This window comes from Lepidochelys kempii, chromosome 11 (assembly GCF_965140265.1).
Source record: "Lepidochelys kempii isolate rLepKem1 chromosome 11, rLepKem1.hap2, whole genome shotgun sequence".
NCBI classification, from domain to species: Eukaryota; Metazoa; Chordata; order Testudines; family Cheloniidae; genus Lepidochelys; species Lepidochelys kempii.
Window position 1 is genome coordinate 79,877,124 of NC_133266.1, and position 20,622 is coordinate 79,897,745.

General features: G+C 44.7%; 1 protein-coding gene across 3 annotated transcripts in view; it reads left to right on the plus strand.

The window, feature by feature from the left end:
- The first annotated feature begins 2,336 nt into the window (after positions 1-2,336).
- Positions 2,337-20,622, plus strand: part of LOC140895985 (butyrophilin subfamily 1 member A1-like) — a 47,656-nt gene continuing 29,370 nt past the window's right edge. For 2 of the 3 annotated variants that reach the window (XM_073307024.1, XM_073307025.1), the window contains exons 1-6: positions 2,337-2,615; positions 5,602-5,712; positions 10,417-10,764; positions 11,872-12,153; positions 17,794-17,898; positions 20,363-20,383. In XM_073307024.1, coding sequence (XP_073163125.1) covers positions 5,613-5,712; positions 10,417-10,764; positions 11,872-12,153; positions 17,794-17,898; positions 20,363-20,383 — 856 coding nt within the window. In that variant the 5' untranslated portion in view covers positions 2,337-2,615; positions 5,602-5,612. The remainder of the gene's footprint in view (positions 2,616-5,601; positions 5,713-10,416; positions 10,765-11,871; positions 12,154-17,793; positions 17,899-20,362; positions 20,384-20,622) is intronic. The other variant, XM_073307026.1, reaches the window with a different exon arrangement.

Sequence of the window (20,622 nt, forward strand, 5' to 3'; positions counted from 1 at the left end):
TAACCCAGCACCAGCCAAAGTTGATCATTTTGAGCCACACTGCTCTATATGCTGGATATCTAGGCAGTGTAGGTGTGTTCATGTAAATACAGTTTGCTCCTGAAGTCTCTCCCCTTCCCAGCTAGCTGACCAGGGACAGCTCATTCAGATCCTGCTCACATCCCACCCCCCTCCCCCACAGATAATTTGTCATCGCAGCAAAGCCCGCTCCAGATGTTACAAACTGCATGGATTCTCATAAGTTTGTTTGTTTACTGGTCTTATAACTCTGTCATGCCTATTGAGAGTTGGCATGGCAGGGACAGGGACAGGGCCAGAGGGGACTTTTTCTTGGGCTAGGGGTGGTGAGAATTCCCTTGAGGGTATCCCTGCTACTGGCACAGGCCCCTGCATCTTGGCTGGTGGGAATGGCAAGCAGGTGGTCGGTGGGAGTGGCCGGGCACTGAGGAAGAGTAGCTGGCAAGGCGGCCTGTCATAACCATACAGCAAAGGGTAGCCTAGATAGAATTCCTCCTTACCTGTAAGGGGTTAAGAAGCTCAAATAGCCTGGTTGGCACCTGACCAAAAGGACCAATGGGGAAAGAAGATACTTTCAAATCTTGGGGGCGGGGAGGGGAGGCTTTGTTTTTGTGTGTTCTTTTGGGAAGGAGAGAAGCATCAGGTCAGAAAACTTCTTCTCCTATAAACCATCCTAAAAGTCTCTCATATTACAAAAATTGTAAGTAAAAGCCAAGCAAGGCATGTTTGATTATCTTTTGTTTTGCTTGTGAATTTTTCCTTTGCTGGAGGGAGGTTTATTCCTGTTTTTTGTAACTTTGAAACTAAGCCTAGAGGAAGTTCTGCTGTGTTTTTGAATCTTTTGTTACCCTGTAAAGTTATTTTCTATCCTGATTTTACAGAGGTGATTTTTACCTTTTTTTTTTTTTAAACAAAATCCTTCTTTTAAGAACCTGATTTCTCTATTGTCCTAAGACCCAGAGGGTTGGGTCTGTGATCACTTTGTAACCAATTGGTTAGGATATTATTCTCAAGCCTCCCCAGGAAAGGGGGTGTAAGGGCTTGGGGTAATATTTTGGGAATAGGAACTCCAGGTGGTCCTTTCCCTGATTCTTTGTTAAATCGCTTGGTGGTGGCAGCGTACCCTCCAAGGGCAAAGAATTTGTGCCTTGCGGAAGTTTTAACCTAAGCTGGTAAAAAATAAGCTTAGGGGGTCTTTCATGCGGGCCCCCACATCTGTACCCTAGAGTTCAGAGTGGGGAGGGAACCCTGACACGGTCAGTCAGAGCAAGTGCTCAGATGGCAAAGAAAGCTAGGTGCTTTCTTCCCTGGGTGGGAGGTGAACTCACACAGATGCACCTCTGAACCTTGGATCCTACTGATGAAGGACAACCACTGTGAGTGGAGTGGGGTGTGATGAGGGAGCGGGGGGGGCACAGTAAAGGAACTTTTGGTTGTAGAACATGAGGCAAAAGACACTGCCCCATTCAGTGGGGGTGGGCGTCCTGCTCACAGGTTTATGTTTGTGATGAATCCTGCTTGCAGCATTTTCCCTAATTAATGTTGGGTGACTTCCCTCCTTTCATTAAAAGTTTCTTTATTACATTCAGACTCTGTGTTTGCAAGTGGGGAAGTATTGCCTCTAAGAGGCACCCAGGAGTGGTGTGCAATTTTTCCCGGTTATTGGGTGTGGGCTTGAGACGGTTTTGTGTTGTACTGTTGAAAAGGAACCTCTAGATATTGAACCTGGCCCTGGTTGCTGCCAAATCCACCTGGCAGAAGGGTTACACATACTTATAGCTTCCTTTCACAGGAAACAAGCTGACAGTGTCACCACCAGGTGGGCTTTTTCTTTGACTGGTGGAGAGAGAGAAGCCCATTTTGAGTCTTTGATCTCTGATCATCGCACACCATTACCGCTTGCCTTCAAATGTGCATGAATTAGCACTTTCCTGCTAAAGTGCTTCATTTGCATTGCATGATTATTTCTTTCTCATTTGATGGGTTATTTAGTTACAGGGGTATATACAATGTAAATGTTTTCTATTACAGTCTATCAGGATACAGATAAGTGAAAACAATGCACGTAACATCCCACAGTTTTCATGAAGTTTAAACACCAAATAAATTTACAACCACTTTGATCTATACTAATGCACAAGTGAACTGGCCTGGGGCTTTGGCATGAGTTGGCAGCTGGTCTTCCAGCATCACAGAAGCCAAGCCAAGAACAGGGACTGAGACCCCAAGTGGATTGTCACAATTGTGTGTGTTTCTTTAAAAAGAGCTGGGTTGGTTTTTTTTAAAATATCACAAAACCATGTGACTTTTTTGAATTCCTCCTGTCCTCTTCCACTTTCACATTCACCCTCTCACTGCAGCAGAGAGGGGCGTATGAAATGCTGATTAAAAATCATTCAAAATTAAAGTCTGTAAGATCTGAGGAACATCAAGGAGCTGGGGGAAAACTTTAATGCCCTGAAACAAAACTGGAAATATATAATGGAAAAAAAGCAAAAAACAAACAAAAAAGCCTTTCTGGCTTGACTCTGAGGAAGGAGAAGCTGGGAAGTCCCCACAGACTGACTCTGCTGAGCAGTTTCTGCCAATTTAAACAGGTAGGTGAAACACAAACACACCTCCTCTTAGCTGTATTTACATTTGTTTATTGCTGTCATTCAGGCCGCAGCATGGTCCAGCTCTAAGGACAGGCACAAGGGGCCAGGAATATCTGACAATTAGCTTCAGCTCTGCCACTGTAGCGAATGGTGGTCCTGTCTCTTTACAATTCAGGTGTGATCCGGGGATTGTCACCAGGGCGAAGCAGCATCCTTCCTACGTGAGAAAGCTACCTGTGATGTAAAGGGTCAGCACAGAGCCCTGAGCAACATCACTTCAGCACCCCATGGGGTGCATGGCGAAAGGAAAGAGGGATCTCTTCACCACAGGGTGCGCCTTGGTCCCAATTAGGCTGGCGAACTGGCTGTGAGAGTCAGGCCGTGCTGGATTCCTAGGACCCAGCCCCATGATGGGGGAGGATTCCCCCTCCCCAAAGTCCTGCTCTTTAGCTGCATAGTCTGATGGGTGGAGAGTCACATGGTGAAATAAATTTCTTTATAATAATAAATATTAAAAAAAAAAAATCTTGGAGAAATAACTCTCCTCCCTGCCCCCACTCCTGGGCCTGACCTTGCCTGCATTGATGTCAATGGGGGTTTCACCACGGTCTTGAGTGAGTGAAGGGTCAAGTTCTTTGTGTCTCAGTTTCTGTGCCTGCCAAAAGTGGGTTATTAACATTCGCTCACCTGCTGCAACAGGGAATGGTAGCGACTGATTTTTTCAGCCCTGTGAAGATGTAAATTGCGAAGCAAATAGGAAGATGTGGATTTAGCACAGCCTTGCCTATTGGGGAGAAGGTCCTGAAAGGTGCTAATGTCCCTAGAGGAGACACTCCCACCAGGGCCGGCGCTAGGTTTTTTGCCGCCCCAAGCAAAAAAAGCGCAACTGCCCAAGCAAAAAAAAGAAATAAATAAAAAGGGGGGTGGCTGGAACGCCGCCCCTGGAATTGCGCCGCCCCCCACACGTGCCTGCTTTGCTGGTGCCGAGAGCCGGTCCTGACTTGCAAATATTTTTACACATTCCAAACACTGGCTCATGAATTGTCAGTCTTGTATGTTTAACAAACTACAAAATAGACAAGCGATGTCAGGAAAAACATGGCCAGTTCTCCAACATCTGGAAGCAAGGGAAGATAAGGGAACTGGTAAAAGGGGAGACTACAACGGGTCACACTGAAAGGTGAACTGTCAGGCTAGAGGGAGGTTCCTCATGGAGTTCCTCAGGGATCAGTATTGGGACCAAACTTTTTTAACATTTTCATTAATGACCTTGGCACAAAAAGTGGGAATGTGCTAATAAAATTTGCCAATGATACAAAGAAGTTGGGAGGCATTGCCAATATGGAAGAGGACCAGAATATAATTAAGATGATCTGGACGACCTTGTAAACTGAAATAATAGAAATGGAATGATATTTAATAGTGCAAAGTGAAAGGTCATGCATTTAGGGACTAACAACAAGAATTTTTTCCTATAAGCTGGGGACATAGCAGTTGGAAGTGACAGTGGAGGAGAAAGACCTGGGTGTATTGGTTGATCACAGGATGACTATGAGCCGTCAATGTGATATGGCTGTGGAAAAGGCTAATGCGGTCTTGGGATACATCAGGAGAGGTATTTCCAGCAGGGATAAGGAGGTTTTAGTACCGTTATACAAGGCACGGGTGAGACCTCACCTGGAATACTGTGTGCCGTTCTGGTCTCCCATGTTTAAGAAGGATGAATTCAAACTGGAACCGGTACAGAGAAGGGCTACTCGGATGATCCGAGGATGGAAAACCTGCCTTATGAGAGGAGACTCAAAGAGCTTGGCTTGTTGAGCCTAACTAACTAAAAGAAGGCTGAAGGAACATAGGATTACTCTCTATAACTACAGCAGAGGGATAAATACCAGGGAGGGAGAGGAGTCCTTTAAGTTAAGCACCAGTATGGACACAAGAACAAATGGATATAAATTGACCATCAGCAAGTTTAGGTTTATAATAAGAGGAACATCTCTAACCATCAGAGGAGTGAATTTGGAACAGCCTTCCAAGGGGAGTAGTGAGGGCAAAAAACCTAATGGACGCCAAGACTGAGCTTGCTAAGTTTATGGAGAGGATGGTATGATGAGACTGCCCACAATGGCATGTAGCTGATTTGCGACTGGCTGGTGATGGGAGACTCGATGGGAAGCGCTCAGAGTTACCTTGTGTTGATTTCACTGAATTGTTTGGTAAAAAGAAAAACAAAATTAAAAAATCAGAAAAAATTAAAAGTTTCATTTCAGGATTTTTGAAATTCAGTGCTTTGATTTTTTTATTTGAAATGACTTTTCATTTAGAATTTTACTTCAATTTTATTTTATTTTTTAAATTAAAAGGCTTTAAAATAACAAAGGAAATTAAATGTTTCGTTTCAAGTATACTTAATCCTGTCTCAGCCTGGAAAGATGGACTCATGGCTTTCTGGGGGCCCATCGAGTCCTACATTTCTATGATTCTATTATATGATTCTGGATCAAATGAAATGTGAAATGTTATACCTATTTACTTCTTGATTTGCTGAAATTTGTAAAAAAAGAAAAAAAAAGATTTTTGGGTCAAGCTGAATATTTTAACTTAAAAAAAATAAAATAAATATTCCTATTATTATTATTGGGACTGCCACCAAACTCCGTTATTTACACAGCTTTAAAGAAGAGGCGAGGCAATACGATTTCAGCTTTTTTGTAAAATCTTACAGTGATGATCAAAACAGTTACTTACCTTTGTACTCTTTCAGAGGCCATGTCCTTTTAGAGTTGGTCAATACACTTTTTGCTGAGATTTAATTGAAAAAAATGATGATCACTTATAAGCTGGTCAAACAATAGCAAAAGATCATGAAAAAATACAGAATTTTTGCAAAAAGTATTCATCTATTCTTCATACTCCAGCCTCCAGTTTTTCTCTTGTCACAATCTCTGCATCATGCTCATTTTTCTCTCTTGCTGTCCTGATATAGTTATAAGGAAAATGAAGGTTTCCTCCTTCCCTCATGGCCCTGTAATGAGCTCCTCTCTGCCTGGCTACATCATGTTCTTCATTATTCTGTCCGGTCACAAAGTGGACTCAGGTAAGAAATTCCCATGGCTTCAGTGTGCTTTCTGCTCTCGTGGTAGATCAATAGATGATTAGATTAGATATAATCTCTTTAGCATATGGATATGTGTCAATTCCAACCTTTAGGAACATGTACAATGATATTTATACATAACCAAACACAAACTATAACCGCAAACTGCTCTAATATCTGGAAAAGAAATCTTCCCACTCCATCTAAACGCAGTCATTCTTGATTCAATTTGTCCATTCCCAAAATCAAGGGGAATAGTTAGGTCTGGGCTGGCAGCCTGGACTAAAGATCAACGGATCGGGAGTCAGCCAGACCAAGGAGCAAAGAAATCTGAAGCATCAAGGACCGTTCACTGAAAGTTCCCTGGCACTCCATTTAAACCAGAGAGCGGTTACCTCAAGCAGCCCAGCTGATATGTTCTGCCATGGTATGCCGTAGCGAGGCAACACAATCTCTTATGTAGTCAAGCCCTGGATTCCACAGGACTTAGATCAAAACCACCTTGAATTGCACTGGATGCCTGAGCAGATCACAGAGCTGAGAGGTGAAAGTTTCCTGGTGAGATGAACGAGTGCTCTGCCCATTCTGCACCGGTCTTAGACATCTAAGGTGGACAGACCGAACCACGGCCTGGTGCAGCTGGAGCGGTGGGTCAGGGAAAAAATAAGTAAACATCAAGGAAATACCTCATTGTTTCAGGTTTCAGAGTAACAGACGTGTTAGTCTGTATTCGCAAAAAGAAAAGGAGTACTTGTGGCACCTTAGAGACTAACCAATTTATTTGAGCATGAGCTTTTGTGAGCTATAGCTCACTTCATCGGATGCATACCGTGGAAACTGCAGCAGACTTTATATACACACAGAGAATATGAAACAATACCTCCTCCCACCCCACTGTCCTGCTGGTAATAGCTTATCTAAAGTGATCATCAGGTTGGGCCATTTCCAGCACAAATCCAGGTTTTCTCACCCTCTACCCCCCCCCCCCCCACAAATTCACTCTCCTGCTGGTGATAGCCCATCCAAAGTGACCACTCTTTACACAATGTGCATGATAATCAAGTTGGGCCATTTCCTGCACAAATCCAGGTGGCCCAACTTGATTATCATGCACACTGTGTAAAGAGTGGTCACTTTGGATGGGCTATCACCAGCAGGAGAGTGAGTTTGTGTGTGGGGGGCTGGAGGGTGAGAGAACCTGGATTTGTGCTGGAAATGGCCCAACTTGATGATCACTTTAGATAAGCTATTACCAGCAGGAGGGTGGGGTGGGAAGAGGTATTGTTTCATGATCTCTGTGTATATAATGTCTTCTGCAGTTTCCACAGTATGCATCCGATGAAGTGAGCTGTAGCTCACGAAAGCTCATGCTCAAATAAATTGGTTAGTCTCTAAGGTGCCACAAGTACTCCTTTTCTTTTTGCTCATTGTTTCAGTTTCCTCCCTCTGTCTCTCTGGTGTCCTAGCACCCTCTAGCAACCTTTGCCTCTTTCTCTAATATTGTGCTGCCAAAAGGAAGCCGCATTCATTTTGTGCATGTCTGGAGGGTAGGTGTCTTTATGCTTTGGGGGGGGTCCCACTTTCTGGGGGCTGTCCCTTTCCCCTGGGATGCCGTAGCAAACAGGGTGATTATCTGGATATACATATCCCCTAATCTATAGCCCTGAATGTTACCAATAGGCTTATCTCCGAGGCATTCACTCTGAATCGAGGCGTGTGTTAAGCATCCACCTCTTCTATTCAATATGGCCTTGGAACCATTAGCTAAAGGCACTGGTGCCTGTCTACATGCCTCTGGCATTGAGGTTTCTCAGCAAGCGTGTTAAACAATGTTACACGAATAGTTACTCCTTCCCCACCCCGCAAATCCTGACAGCTCTGTTCCTAATTTACCAAATTTCTGTACAAAAGATATGAGTTTGTCAAGCTTTTAAAGCAGGCTGGAATAATGCCGACATTTTCTCTATTCCTAAGGAGGATGCCTGAAATACGACATTGACTGATGGGATTTTGGGCAGGGGAAAGGAGGAAGGAAAGACAGGTTCAGCATGTAGGGATACCACGACTGCCAGCATTATGGTGAAACGGAGCACGTTACCCCACATGAATGAGCAGCTGAAAGTGCGCAGACGCTGTGGTATCAGGGCCCGAAAACATCCGCAGATGGATACGCCTGGGGAAAAGTGGAGAGCTCTGTCATGGGGTTGCAATGTTACTGTTCTGTTAAAAGGAGGGGGTTTGTTTTGTTTTGTTTGGGGGTGTAATATATATTTAGGGTGCAAAGTCTACCACTCAAAAGTTAGGAAATGCCAGATTTATGATTGCAGGTGCAACATTAATTCAGCTTCCTTGTATATGCAAAGTCACGTGTTAATTTCCCATCAGTCTCCTTCCTCATGTATTCAGGGCACAGGATGGATGGTGCTCAGGGAATGCGGGAGCTATGCCTCATTGCGCTGAATGAGGAATGAATGACCTTGTGGGCTTTGCTAGGGCATTCATCACTGAAGTATCTTGAGTGCCTCCCAAACATGAATGTTTGATCTTCTCATTTCTGGTGTGAGATAGCAGAGTAGAGGACACTGCCCATTATCCGAATTCCCTTTATCTGAAAATCCACAGTGTGTCCCCACACCCCGTAAACCCTGGGGGTTCAGATAACAAGGAGAGCCATTTACAGCAGGGAGTCTCATTCGTGCCACATGAGTGCAACAGTGTATCCTCTCACATTGTGGTTCCGTGGCTGCAACACTGCGTCCAGATCAAAGCGCCGTCCGGGCAACTCCTTGTATCTGCAGTGGCATCTCTAGTCAGGTCTCCTCTCTCATCAGCGAGCCCAACAGCACAGTTCAAAACAGCACTTCCCTTTATCCGAACACCTGGTTATTCAAAAGCTTCAGGCGGCCCTCGGGCCACTTGAATAAACAGGGGTGTTCGGTGTTATTATTTATTACTAGTTTAGCGGTGGGAAACTGAGGCACGGCGTGATTAAGGACAAAATTTGCAAAGGTCACCATTAAATGTAGGCCCCAATGTGAGACATCTGAGGTGTCATTTATTTCAGGGTAGGTCACATTTTTATATGTTCGGAGCACTCTTTGGACAGCTAATTAATCTCTGTAACACTCAAGAGAAGTAGTTGGGTAAGTATTGTTCAGATGGGGAACTGAAAAGTAAAGTGCAACACCCCACAGTGACTCAGGATCTTGTCGCAACCCAAAGTAAAAAAAAAAATACCGGGCTGGCCAATTGTCGACCGACCACAGGAAAGAACAAAAAGCTTCCCGCTTACGGCAGGTTCTTGTCACGTACACCAAAGGGTGCCGTGCACAAACCCACTGACGTAAAGGGCGCCAACCCGTAACCCGGAAGGCGGAAAAGCTAAACAACCTATAGCAAAGCGACACGACCCCAACAAAGCTCCATAAAATACAGCAGCCAACAAGCACGGGGGGCGGGGGTTCCCGTGTGTCCGCCAAGGAGACTGATCATCCCTCAGCTGAGAGAATCCTCCCGTTAGCACCGGCCCGTGTCGTGTCGTGTTTATTGTAGCTCGCCTTATGACTACCATGCAATTGGTGTCTGTCCTGCTGGTCAGTTGGCTCGGCTGTGTATGTATGTAATTTTCCTATCATTTAAAAGTACATCCATTACTTCTAGGTCTGTACCCCCCCCCTTTCCTTGTCGCCTAAGAAGCTGTATCATTTGAATCGTTCGCGGGCAAAAACGTTTGCTCTGTTCCTCAGTCACCGCGTAACTTTGTTATCCAATAAACATTGCCACTGTGTATTTAAACTAATTCACTTGTCAGTGGGCTTGTGTTTTACCCAGTAATATACCTCCCGAGCCTGTTCGCGTCACGGTCGGATCTGAGACAGGATAGAAACTCAGCATCTTTTAATGCCTCACACTCTTTACTACTGTAATGACAGCGTAGATACTTTCCACTGACCTCCCTTGCAGCTGTGAGTGCTCAGCGCTTCTGAGGTTTCACACCCAGAAAATGAAGAGCAAAGAGTGTTAAAAGCAGCCACCACAGAGCAGTCACTGCCAGCTCCCCCTACTATTGCATGCACAAAATTACACGACAGGAAGGTTAAGGTTGTAAAGTCAAGCACTCAAAGGTTAGGAAATGCTGGAATTCAGACCCCTTGATGCAGTCATGTCCAACACCACACAGTGGAGCCTGGGATCACTTTCAGTGTAGACGGAAGGGCCTTAATGTCAGAGCACAGTCCGTGCAGTGAAAAGAAAGTGAGGTTGGAGCACGCTCAAGAAGACAGAACTTTTGGAGATCGTAACAGTCAACCTCCCCCGCCCCATAGGGACCCAAATGAGAAATAAAAAATCTTCTCGATGGCACATGCACAAATGGTGGTTTTCAGAGCATTATAACTTGGCCAAATATGGGTGGATTTTCATAGGGACAACAAGAGTCACCTCCCTGATTCCCAGAGCTGTCTGCCTGCCAGATTTCATGTCCCTGCTCCAAATATGGGGTCCTGGATTGTCCAGGGCTGCAATACTTGTAAGAATTTATTTTAATGTTAGCAAGACAATGTATTATTTCCTCATCATAGCTGGGGTGAGTAGTGTTAGACCAGCCGTAATGAAATATAACACAGCGCTTGTAATGATTACATTTTCATCAAAAGTTCATTGTTTTCATATTTGTTTTCTTTGTCTCTTTGCTACATTTCACAGCTCAATTTAAAGTGATTGGACCTGAGCACCCTGTCATGGCCACTGCAGGTGAGGACATTGTGTTACCCTGTCACCTCAGCCCCAGGGTAAGTGCTGAGAGCATGGAGGTGAGGTGGTACCGGTCCCAGTTCTACGCACTCGTGCACCTTTATCGCGACGGGGACACTCAGAACGAAAGGCAGATGCCGGAATATCGGGGAAGGACGGAATTTCTGAGAGGCGACATTGCGAATGGAAGCGTTGCCTTGCGAATACGCCACGTCAGACCCTCTGACGAAGGACAGTACAGGTGCTTTTTTCGATCAAGTGTTTTTCATGAAGAATCCCTGTTGGAACTGAAAGTAGCAGGTCAGTACCTTGGGCTGGTGTTTCCTTGTGACCCAACATTTCCCACCCTCACTTGTGTATTATCACGACACTGTCGTGTAGGTCTTCCAGCAGCCCTGAAAAATTGTCTGACATCTTCACCACGTGTCTCTCTGCATTTCAGGTTGTCCCCACCCCCTCCTCACCCCAGACCTCTTTACAGCTAACAGGCTACAACTTCCCAGGTGGCCACGGGTCAAAACATGAGAAACCTGTCGTTGGTCTCAGTATTTTTTTGCACTGGGCGGTGTGTGTGTGTGGGTGGATCTGTGGGGGGTGGGTGTGTGGGGGGTGGGTGTGGGTGGGTGTGTGTGACAATAGTCAGCAGATGCCTAAACTCTTTTTGATCGTCAAGTTGAGTTATTGTCCACAGAAAATCTTCCCAGCACAATGAATTGAACCCCTCCCACTTCCTGCCACCCAGCCTCATTCAACACATCCCATAAAAAAACCATATTGAGAGACGAGATGGGCTTTGCAACACGCTCCAAAATTTATCAAATTCAGGGTCTGCAAGGCCAAGGAAATGGGGGGAGTTAGAGCTGGCTAAGAAATGAGGTTTTGCTCCCAGAAACATTTCTACACAAATTTTAATTGAAATTATCCCTTCAGAGTTTTCCAGTTTTCACTGACCTCCCACACCCTCCCCAGAAAAAGTTTCAAACCAAATACTTCAACTAGCTCTTAAGTTAGTTCCTTACTTTAGAGTCCTTTTCAGAGAACATCCTTCCTCAACCACCCAGGCAAAAACATCAGAACTGAAGTGCAAGAGATCTGAAGTGTGATAAGAAGCACGAGCAGAGAGGTGGCCCCTGAATTACACAGAACTCAAACTTCATGGGGCTTATGATCAAACTGAAGGTGATCAGGGAATGAGGGGCATCTCACTGGAAGATATGTTTGAAAAGAAAATTAAGAATATGGTTAAGTTTTTTGCTGGGCCATGGTTTCCTGGATGATGAGTCCTAGGAATTCAGAGGGGAAACCCATTCATTCCTTTTATTAGAGATTTAAGTATTTATATTTTATACTGAATATTCATATAAGTTAGCATTGAGAACTAAAGCAGTTTATCCCACTTTCCTTCAGGTCTGGGCTCTGCTCCTCTCATCTCTGTTGAGGGTTATCAGGATGGAGGGATTCAAATGGTGTGTCGATCAGCTGGGTGGTACCCAGAGCCCGAGGTGCAGTGGAGAGATCCCAGTGGACAGGCTTTAACATCACTGTCAGAAACAAAACCCCGAGGGGCTAACGGCCTGTTTGAGACACAGAGTTCTATCATTATAACAGAGACTTCTAACCAGAGCCTGTCCTGTCATATCAGGAACGCCCTCCTCAACCAAGAAAAGGAGTCGACAGTTTATATAGCAGGTCAGTTACTATCCAAACAACACCCAGCGGTCACCAATAATTAATAAGTACATAAAATAAAAATTGGTTAAATAAATTACGACTGATAAATAATATGAATGCATTTGCACCAAAGACAGCTACTGTTAAAGGTCTCATGAGTGCTCTTCCTTTTCATCTCATGTTAATGACTTTGCAAATGTTAAATGTCAGACACTTCATCTTCTCTTGTCCGGGGTGGATTAGTAATGTGACACTTTCTTGGGGGTACCCAAGGCTGTGAGTCACCATGTTACCGCCTGTCTCAGTGAGAGAGTGCTAAGCTGGGTGTCAGCTCCCTGGCACCACCAGCCTGTCACCCCCCAAACAATCTGCTCAGGGCTCTGCCAGCCCGGACTTTACCTTGCAGGTTAACACTAGGGGCATCCAAGGCCCCGAGCTTCTCTGAAGCATCCCTCTGTAATGTCCAGCCCGTCCACTGGACACTCCCAGTAACTACCAGGTTCGCTATTCCCAGGGGAACAGTATACACACAGCTTGATTGGTATACAACTCAGGATCAGGTCCTTTATAACAACAAAAAGAACAGGAGGACTTGTGGCATCTTAGAGACTAACCAATTTATTTGAGCATAAGCTTTCCTGAGCTACAGCTCACTTCTTCTGAGGTATAATTATAGTGAAAACAATCATAAGTTTGCCGAAGATTAAGTTTTAAGAGATACTGAGTAAAGATAATGTAAACAGACATGGTTACACATAAAACAAAAGTATAACATGCTTATTAGAGGCTAAACTTAACTTCAAGAGACTAAAATCCTTGTCTAACGTAGTTTCTCACCTAAAACAGTCTTTTCCAGCATCACCAACCCACATGGCTAGGACCCACCATTCATGGATGCAAAAAGTGCTGTGAGGAATAACAAAATGGCTTACTTGTCTTCCTCTTAGACCCCAGAATCTATCATTTTTGTCCTCAGAGTCTGTATGACTCCCCTGGTTCCTGGGTGCAGGCTGCAAGGTTTCTTTAAATATTCCTGTTTCCCTGTATTCAGCCAAGGCTCCCATGACTTATAATGCTGAATTTACATCTTATCTCCTGTCTGGAAGAAACCTGTCTGTCTGCTCTGCCTGGGACACAGTTTCTAAATCATATTTTCAGTACATACACACACCTTCTTAAGTATCATCTGTACATACATCTCACACTGATTAGGAAGAGCAGTATGACAAAATCTTTTATTAGGTCCCTGTCAAGGCTAAAATTCCCCACTCTGGCACTTCAAGTGCAGAAGGTGGGGGCCCACATGAATGACCCCCTAAGCTTATATTTTACCAGCTTAGGTTTAAACTCCTCCAAGGCACAGAGTCCTTTGCCTTGGACAGGTATTGCTTCCACCACCAAGTGATTTACACCAAATATTCAGGGAAGGGTCACTCGGAATCCCTATCCCCCCAAATATCCCCCCAAGTCCTTTCACCTCCTTTCCTGGGGAGGCTTGAGAATAAAATACCAACCAGCTGCCTTAGCAATGTGAGCACAGACAAACCCTTTGTCTAAGGACTTTGGAATCAAAGTGTTCTTTTTTTAAAAAAGGTAAATTTTATTATAAGAACAAAATAGAGAACCACATCTGAAAACTCAGGCTGTTAGGGATTAAACACCAAAAATAACTTTCTTGGGGTCCAGCTTAAAGGTTACAAGCAAACCAAACAAACACACCGGGGGTTAGCACAGGGGAACCCACAAGCCAAAACAGACAAAAAGATCCGTGACCACAATTTCTAACATTCTCTAATCTACTGACATGTCTGGGGTTCCAATGAGGTGTGTCTCAGTCTGATGCTGAGGATTTCTCGTACCTGGCCCGAGGTTCTGACGGCATATTTTCTGTCTGGTTTCTCTCCGCTGCCCAGAGAACAAAGACCCTGCACCCAGCAGATTTCCCCAATTTGAAAGGGTTCAGCCTCCCTGTTGGTTCCCCCGCTCAGGTGCCAGCCCACTGTAAGTTTACCTTTGCATAGCATTGAGACCTTTTAACCCTTCACAGGGAAAGCAAGTAGAGACCAGCTACTAAGAAGGATTTTATAGCTAACTGACTGGGCTGGCATACATAAAGGTTACCTCCTTTCCCCCTGTATTCATGACAGCCCCTTACATCATTTTCTTGACGGATAAATACCGTGAAAGTGGTGTGTGGGGTGTAGTGAGTTTCTCAGGACTGTCAGGTTTCAGAGTAGCAGCCGTGTTAGTCTGTATCCGCAAAAAAACCAAACCACCAGGGGTACTTGAGGCACCTCAGAGACTAACCAATTTATTAGAGCGTAAGCTTTCGTGGGCTACAGCCCACTTCATCATCATGGGCTACAGCCCACTTCATCGAGTGCATTCAATGCTGTAGCCCACGAAAGCTTATGCTCTAATGAATTTGTGAGTCTCTGAGGTGCCACAAGTCCTCCTGGGTTTTTTTTTTCAGGACTGTCAGCAGTTGCTGACCCAGAGAAGCGAAGGATTTCTGTGTCACAGCTGGTTTTACAGATTCAGAGATGATGATGATTATCCCAACTATAGCACCAGGGAGCCCTCGTCATGTGCAGATGCTGTACAAACACAGAACAAAAAGAAAGTCCCCGCCCCAGGGGCCTTACAGCCAGTGGTGGATTAACACACAGGCCCATGGGCCCTGGCCAATTTGGGGCCCTCACAGGAGTGCCAGGATCTGTGTAGAGGGGAGGGTGGGGGGCTCGAGTGCCAGAACAGTGTAACTCCTGCTCCCCGTCTTCCCCCCAGCAGCCTGCCACTGCTCCTGCTCTTCTCCCTGGGGCTCTGCCCCCTGGCCCGGCTGGAAGCTGTAGCCAGGCCATGGTGAGGACTGCCTGGGGAGCCCGGGCCACTGTGAGTAGCCCTGGACCCTCCACCTGCCCTGGGAGGGGGGCTGGGGTGCCTGAGAGCAGCTCCTGGCCTGTGTCCCTGCCCCCCAGGGCAGGTGGTGGGGCTGCTCACAGTGGCCTGGGCTCCCTGGGTGGCTCTTACCATGCCCGGCTCTGGCTTCCAGCCTCGCCATGGGGGAGGGCCTCGGGGGAAGCAGGGGGCAGGGGCCCATGACAATGAAGTGCTGAGGCTCACCTCAGCCCCCTCTCCGGGAAGAGGCTGGTACAGCTAGAAGGGGCTGCGCTTCACAGCATGGGATCATCTCCCCCACCATGAAGCATAGCCCCCGCCTCTGCGACTCCATGCCTGCCTGAGGCCACTAAGCCCATGTTAAAAAGTAGGGGGCCATAGCCCCACTGGGTCCCCCAGTTCTGGTGCCCCTGGGCCCCCTGGGCATAGGGGATTCAAATGTTCTTTGTGCCCAGGGCCCCAGTAAATCTTAATGGGCCTCTGCTTAGACAACAGATGGCTATAGACAGGCATGGGAGTATGAATAAACAATGAGACCATGATAGGGTGTCGTCTCAGCACACTAGCAGTCTACCCATTGCCAAGTTCTGTGATCATCTAGTCCAGGGGTTCTCAAGCTGGGGGTTGAGACCCCTCGGGGGTGGAAAGGTTATTGCATGGGGGGTTGCAAGCTGTCAGCCTCCACCCCAAAGCCCGCTGTGCCTCCAGCATTTATAACGGTGTTAAATATATTAAAAAGTGTTTTTAATGTATAAGGGGGGTCGCACTCAGAGGCTTTGCTATGTGAAAGGTGTCACCAGTACAAAAGTCTGAGAACCCCTGATCGAGTCTGACTCCCGCGGAACACAGGCCACAGGATTTCCCTGACTTAATTCCTGTTGGAACTAGAGCGTATCTTGTAGGGGGGTTGCGGGGAAGCCATCCAATCTTGATTTCCAGTGATACAGAATCCACCCCGCACCCTTGGTAAATTGTGCCAATGGTTAATAATCCCTGCTGTTAAAAATGTGGGCCTCATTTCTAGTCTGAATTTGTCTACTTTCAACTTCCAGCCATTGCATCTTGTTCGCTGAATGAGATGCACAGAAATCTGCAGCCTCTGCAGCTAGTGCAGAGTGGATTGGTCACATATCCATACGTTGTCTGTGTCTGGATGGTGAGGAACTCTGACCTACATTGGTAGAGTGACTGCCAGTGAAGTAGGTCTCCAGCCCATACACAGAGGGCGGAAGGGACAAAAAGAAACACAAGTTATGTCTGTGGATCATAACTCTATTGACAGTGACAGACGTTGCAAGGAATTTCTGCCTGCAACAGATAAGGAAACACACTGAGCACACCACATGGATCCTCCCCCCTGTTATAATGCAAATTCCTGTTCACAGCTACAGGCTCACCCTGCAAACAGGTAACACACTGCACACCGAACCTGGGCACGTATTCCAACCCTCAACATTTGCTCACGTTGCTAAGACTGTAATTAAGGTTGGATCCTTTATACAAACCAAAGAGGTTGACTGGGTCCAGGAAGTCAATGGGGTTACACTTACATGCTATTCAGTGCCGCACTGCTTAATACCTGGCAGGACCAAGCCCGAAGTGAAAAGCTGAACCGAACTTTAATACACTTTTTGAAGTTACCTATAGAGCTGGGGTGCATTTTTTGTCCAAAACTTTTTTTCCAAGCAAAAATGCAGATTCAAAAAAAAAAAAAATCATGTCAGCTTCACTCAACTGTTCATCGACAAAACACCCCCCAAAAGACAAGATGTTGTTTTGACATTTTTGAAACATTTTGATTTTTCAAGTTGAAATGACTTTCCTTTTCGAATTGCCTCCAATTTTATTCTTCAAAAGGGCAAAAATTTAAAGAAAAACATTCAAAATTAAAATGAGTTTTTACTTTTTGGTTCATCAGAATTTCTGTAAATCGTTTTCAGATTGGCCCAAAATGATTTTTTCCCCCAGAACTGAGAGCAAACTGAAAAGTCTGTCACTTGTACAGGTCTAGTTATTTGTGTTAACTTTAATGTTCTCAACTTCATTGACTTTAAGTTTAAAAATTTGGGGGGGGGGGAGGTTGGTGAATTTGATAAGCCCAGTACCAGATCTCTTCCTATGTATATTAATTAAACCAATCCTTTAATGGAGAAATGAAAGGAGCTGCAGCTCCCCTTCCTATACTCTCCTCGAAGGTGGAACCTGGGTTTGGCTGATGGATACAGAAATAGCTCCTATTCCATTCATTTCTTTGCTGTCTTTAGTATTTTTTTAAACGAATACGGGTGTGGGTGTGTGTGTTATGTGTTTCAAATTCTTACAATCACCATTGCACTCTGATCACTAACTTGTACATGGTCTAAGTTTAGCTATTACTTCAGTTAATGCTGATATTTTTTTCTCCACAAGCAGGGATTATTTCTAAAGTATATTGAGAAATAGACAAATACATTCCCTCCCCCCCTTCACTTCTGCTTTGTGACACTTTCATATTCCCCTCCCCCACTCTTTCTTCTAGATGGTTTCCACATTAGAAATATGGGATCCTCACTTCCCTTTGTTTGATGCACTTTCTTCCCTCCCTACTCTGTTGAAATTATGTAGCTGAAACAATGTTTAAAATTGGATTCTGGTATTTTCTGTTGCTCAGACAAGAGTATTTACACCCTTATCTCATAAATCTTGCTGGGATGTATTTTTCTGAGATACAAGTATTTTATTTTCCAAACTGCCGCATCTCTCTGGGGTTTTGTTTTTCAGAACCTTTTTTTCCAAGGGTGTCTCCCTGGATGGTGGCTCTGTACGTGTTCCTGGTTATCTCCTTTGCTTTGTTAGGCGTTGCTGCTTTTCTCTTCACATTAAGAGGTAAAGGCCTAAAGAGGCGAATACAATGTGATAAGAGGAAAAAAAAGATTTCCTCTGTAGAAAAGATACTGGTAAATGGACAAGACAGGAATGACTAGGACAGAACAGCATAGAAAGGATGAAAGAGACCGGCACGGAAAGTGCAGCAGGTGAGGAAAGGAGGGGGGAAAATAATAATGATGTAGGACCAGGCTCAGCTGAATCGGGATGTGATTACACACATGATTAAGCATGTGCTGAAGGGTTTTGCAGAATCAGGGCTATAACCATGGTGCAGCATTATGCTTTTAATATGAACATGTGGTTATCCTGATAAACCCAGTCTGAGCAGTTATGCATGTGCGATCACATTAGCTGTGCATGGAAATTGGTTAGTTAATTGTGCCACTAATTTATTTGAGGTCTGGCCCTAATAATGACATGTTATCCAAATAGCAATCTTCATTTGTTAGCCCAAATCCTCCTCCTTCCCCTCCAAAGAGAGCCTCTAGTACCATTTGTTCACCTTTCCATACCCCTCTCCCAGTTCCTGGCTGGCTCTAATGAGACCTGATGCTTCACCGTTTACTTAACATAGAGCCCTGCATAGATCCGTGTTCCTGGTGATTTACAGAATTCAGGACAGATTGTAACTCTGTAATTTGCTCTGACAAAGGGCGCCAGGAACAGACTGGAGAACAGGAAACAGACTGGAGAACACTGTAATTCCTCCCAGCCTCCCTCTTGCTCTGCTGAGGCACTAAGGCCTGGATCCACAAATAGACTGAAGTGTTAAAATGCTGAGCATCACAATGGCTAATGTTCTGGCACCCAGAAAATCACTTGCACAGCACTGTGATCCACAAACCCCGAGTTAGGCTCCCTAGTCAATGACTGGGGGGAGAGAGGCACCTAAGAATGGGAGCCACAAAAGCCAGAATGCCAGGCAGGGAGCCACCTAAACTAGCCAGTGGCAGATGCCAAGGAGAGGGGTGTGGTCTGAGTCCTGCCCCATCTCTGAGTTTGGCACCTCAATTTAGACTGGAGAGAGGTGTCTCTCTATGAACCCCTCTCCTGCACTGAGCCATTTCTTGCAAATACAATGGCAGAGTAGACCCAATGCCACACAAAATGGCCAGGGGGACGAGGGGCTTTCAAGCACATAAGTCTCATTGTGGATTTGGGCCTGAGTGATCACTGAACACCACACTAACGGGGTTGCCAGTTCTCACAATTTTAGTGCAAGTCTCTCGCTCATTTCTCCCACTCAAAGCTGCAGCAACTGGAAAAATTTGTTTGTGAGAGAATCTCAACTTTCTTTAAAAAAAAAAATGTCTGATACCAACAGTTATGGTTGAGGAGAAAAGGTCAAAGCCATAGAATGATAAAAATGTAAGACTGGAAGGGACTTTGAGACGTCACCTACTTCATCCCCACACTCTGTGGTAGGACTAAATAAGAGCATCCCTGACTTGTTTGTCTAACCGGTTTTTAAAAACCTCCAGTGATGGGGGTTCTGCGGCCTCCCAGATGAACGTGGTTACGAGCAGCTCAAACCCCAGTAGACAAATAAGAACACAACATTTATTTAAATCTCACTTTTTAATCTAATCCCATGAGTAGAGGCCTGAGTCAGGCTATTTGAAAACTTGGCGTTGGTAATGCTGATACACCAGGTGTGTGATGTGTTATACGCAAGGGCTATTTGATGATTAAATACCTACTTTTGTGAAAAAAATCTTAATAGAAAACAAAATATTTGAAGAAGTATTCATTGAACTTTCTACAACAACAATATTGTGTGGGGGCGGATACCAAGCATGAGATAGTTCATGACAAAAGACAACTTGAGAAAGTTATAAGTCGTTATAAGTAGGGTTTGTGTATAGATACACGCTTCAACCCTGATTTCTGCATCAGTAAACTCGTGTAATGCAAAGATACGAAGGGGAAACTGAACGCTTTCGGAGTTGAAGAGGTGTTAAACAGATGGAGAACTGCTGACAAGATGCAGTTCTTATGAAAGAAACACTAAGGGTCAGATATTTGGAAGTATTTAGGTGCCTGAATCCCATGAAAATCAATGGGAGTTTGGCATCTAAATATCTTTAAATATCTGGCTCTAAATGCACATCATGTTATCCAGATATTAATTTGTTTTCATTCTTTGAGGCGCGCACATCTTTCTCCAGAATGATTTATGTAGCATTCTTGATGTTCAAGGTTTCTTCATGATTTACACCTGAGTGGATTTGCCTTGACGATGAAAGTGAATGCAAAATGTGTGTAAAATGTTATTATTCTAGTATCATAGCTTCTTTATGCCACTTTACAGTCACAGTGGAATCATTAAGAATATTTAATAGGATAAAATAGAATGACACTATATCATGAGGCTATGAAGACTTTTCTTTAGATATGTATTTACTGAAACTGAAGAGCCTAAGTAATCTATACTAACTTACACTGGTTTGTTTTGTTTTAGGAAACCTTCATGCAAAAATTGGTAAGTTATTCCCTCTTCTTCACTACATCATACCTGTGTGTGTCTGTCAGTGTTTTAATTTGATTGTTTAATATAATTTATTTTAAATAATGTTTGAGAGTCCAGGCAGACATCATTTCATGGCCTAAAGTGAATGGAAATATTGCCCACTTTTTCAAATGTGACTACAAGTAGTGACTTTGGACACCTTAGTTTTTGGGTGCCAAACTTGAAATCTCCTGGACTGGCTTGATTTGCAG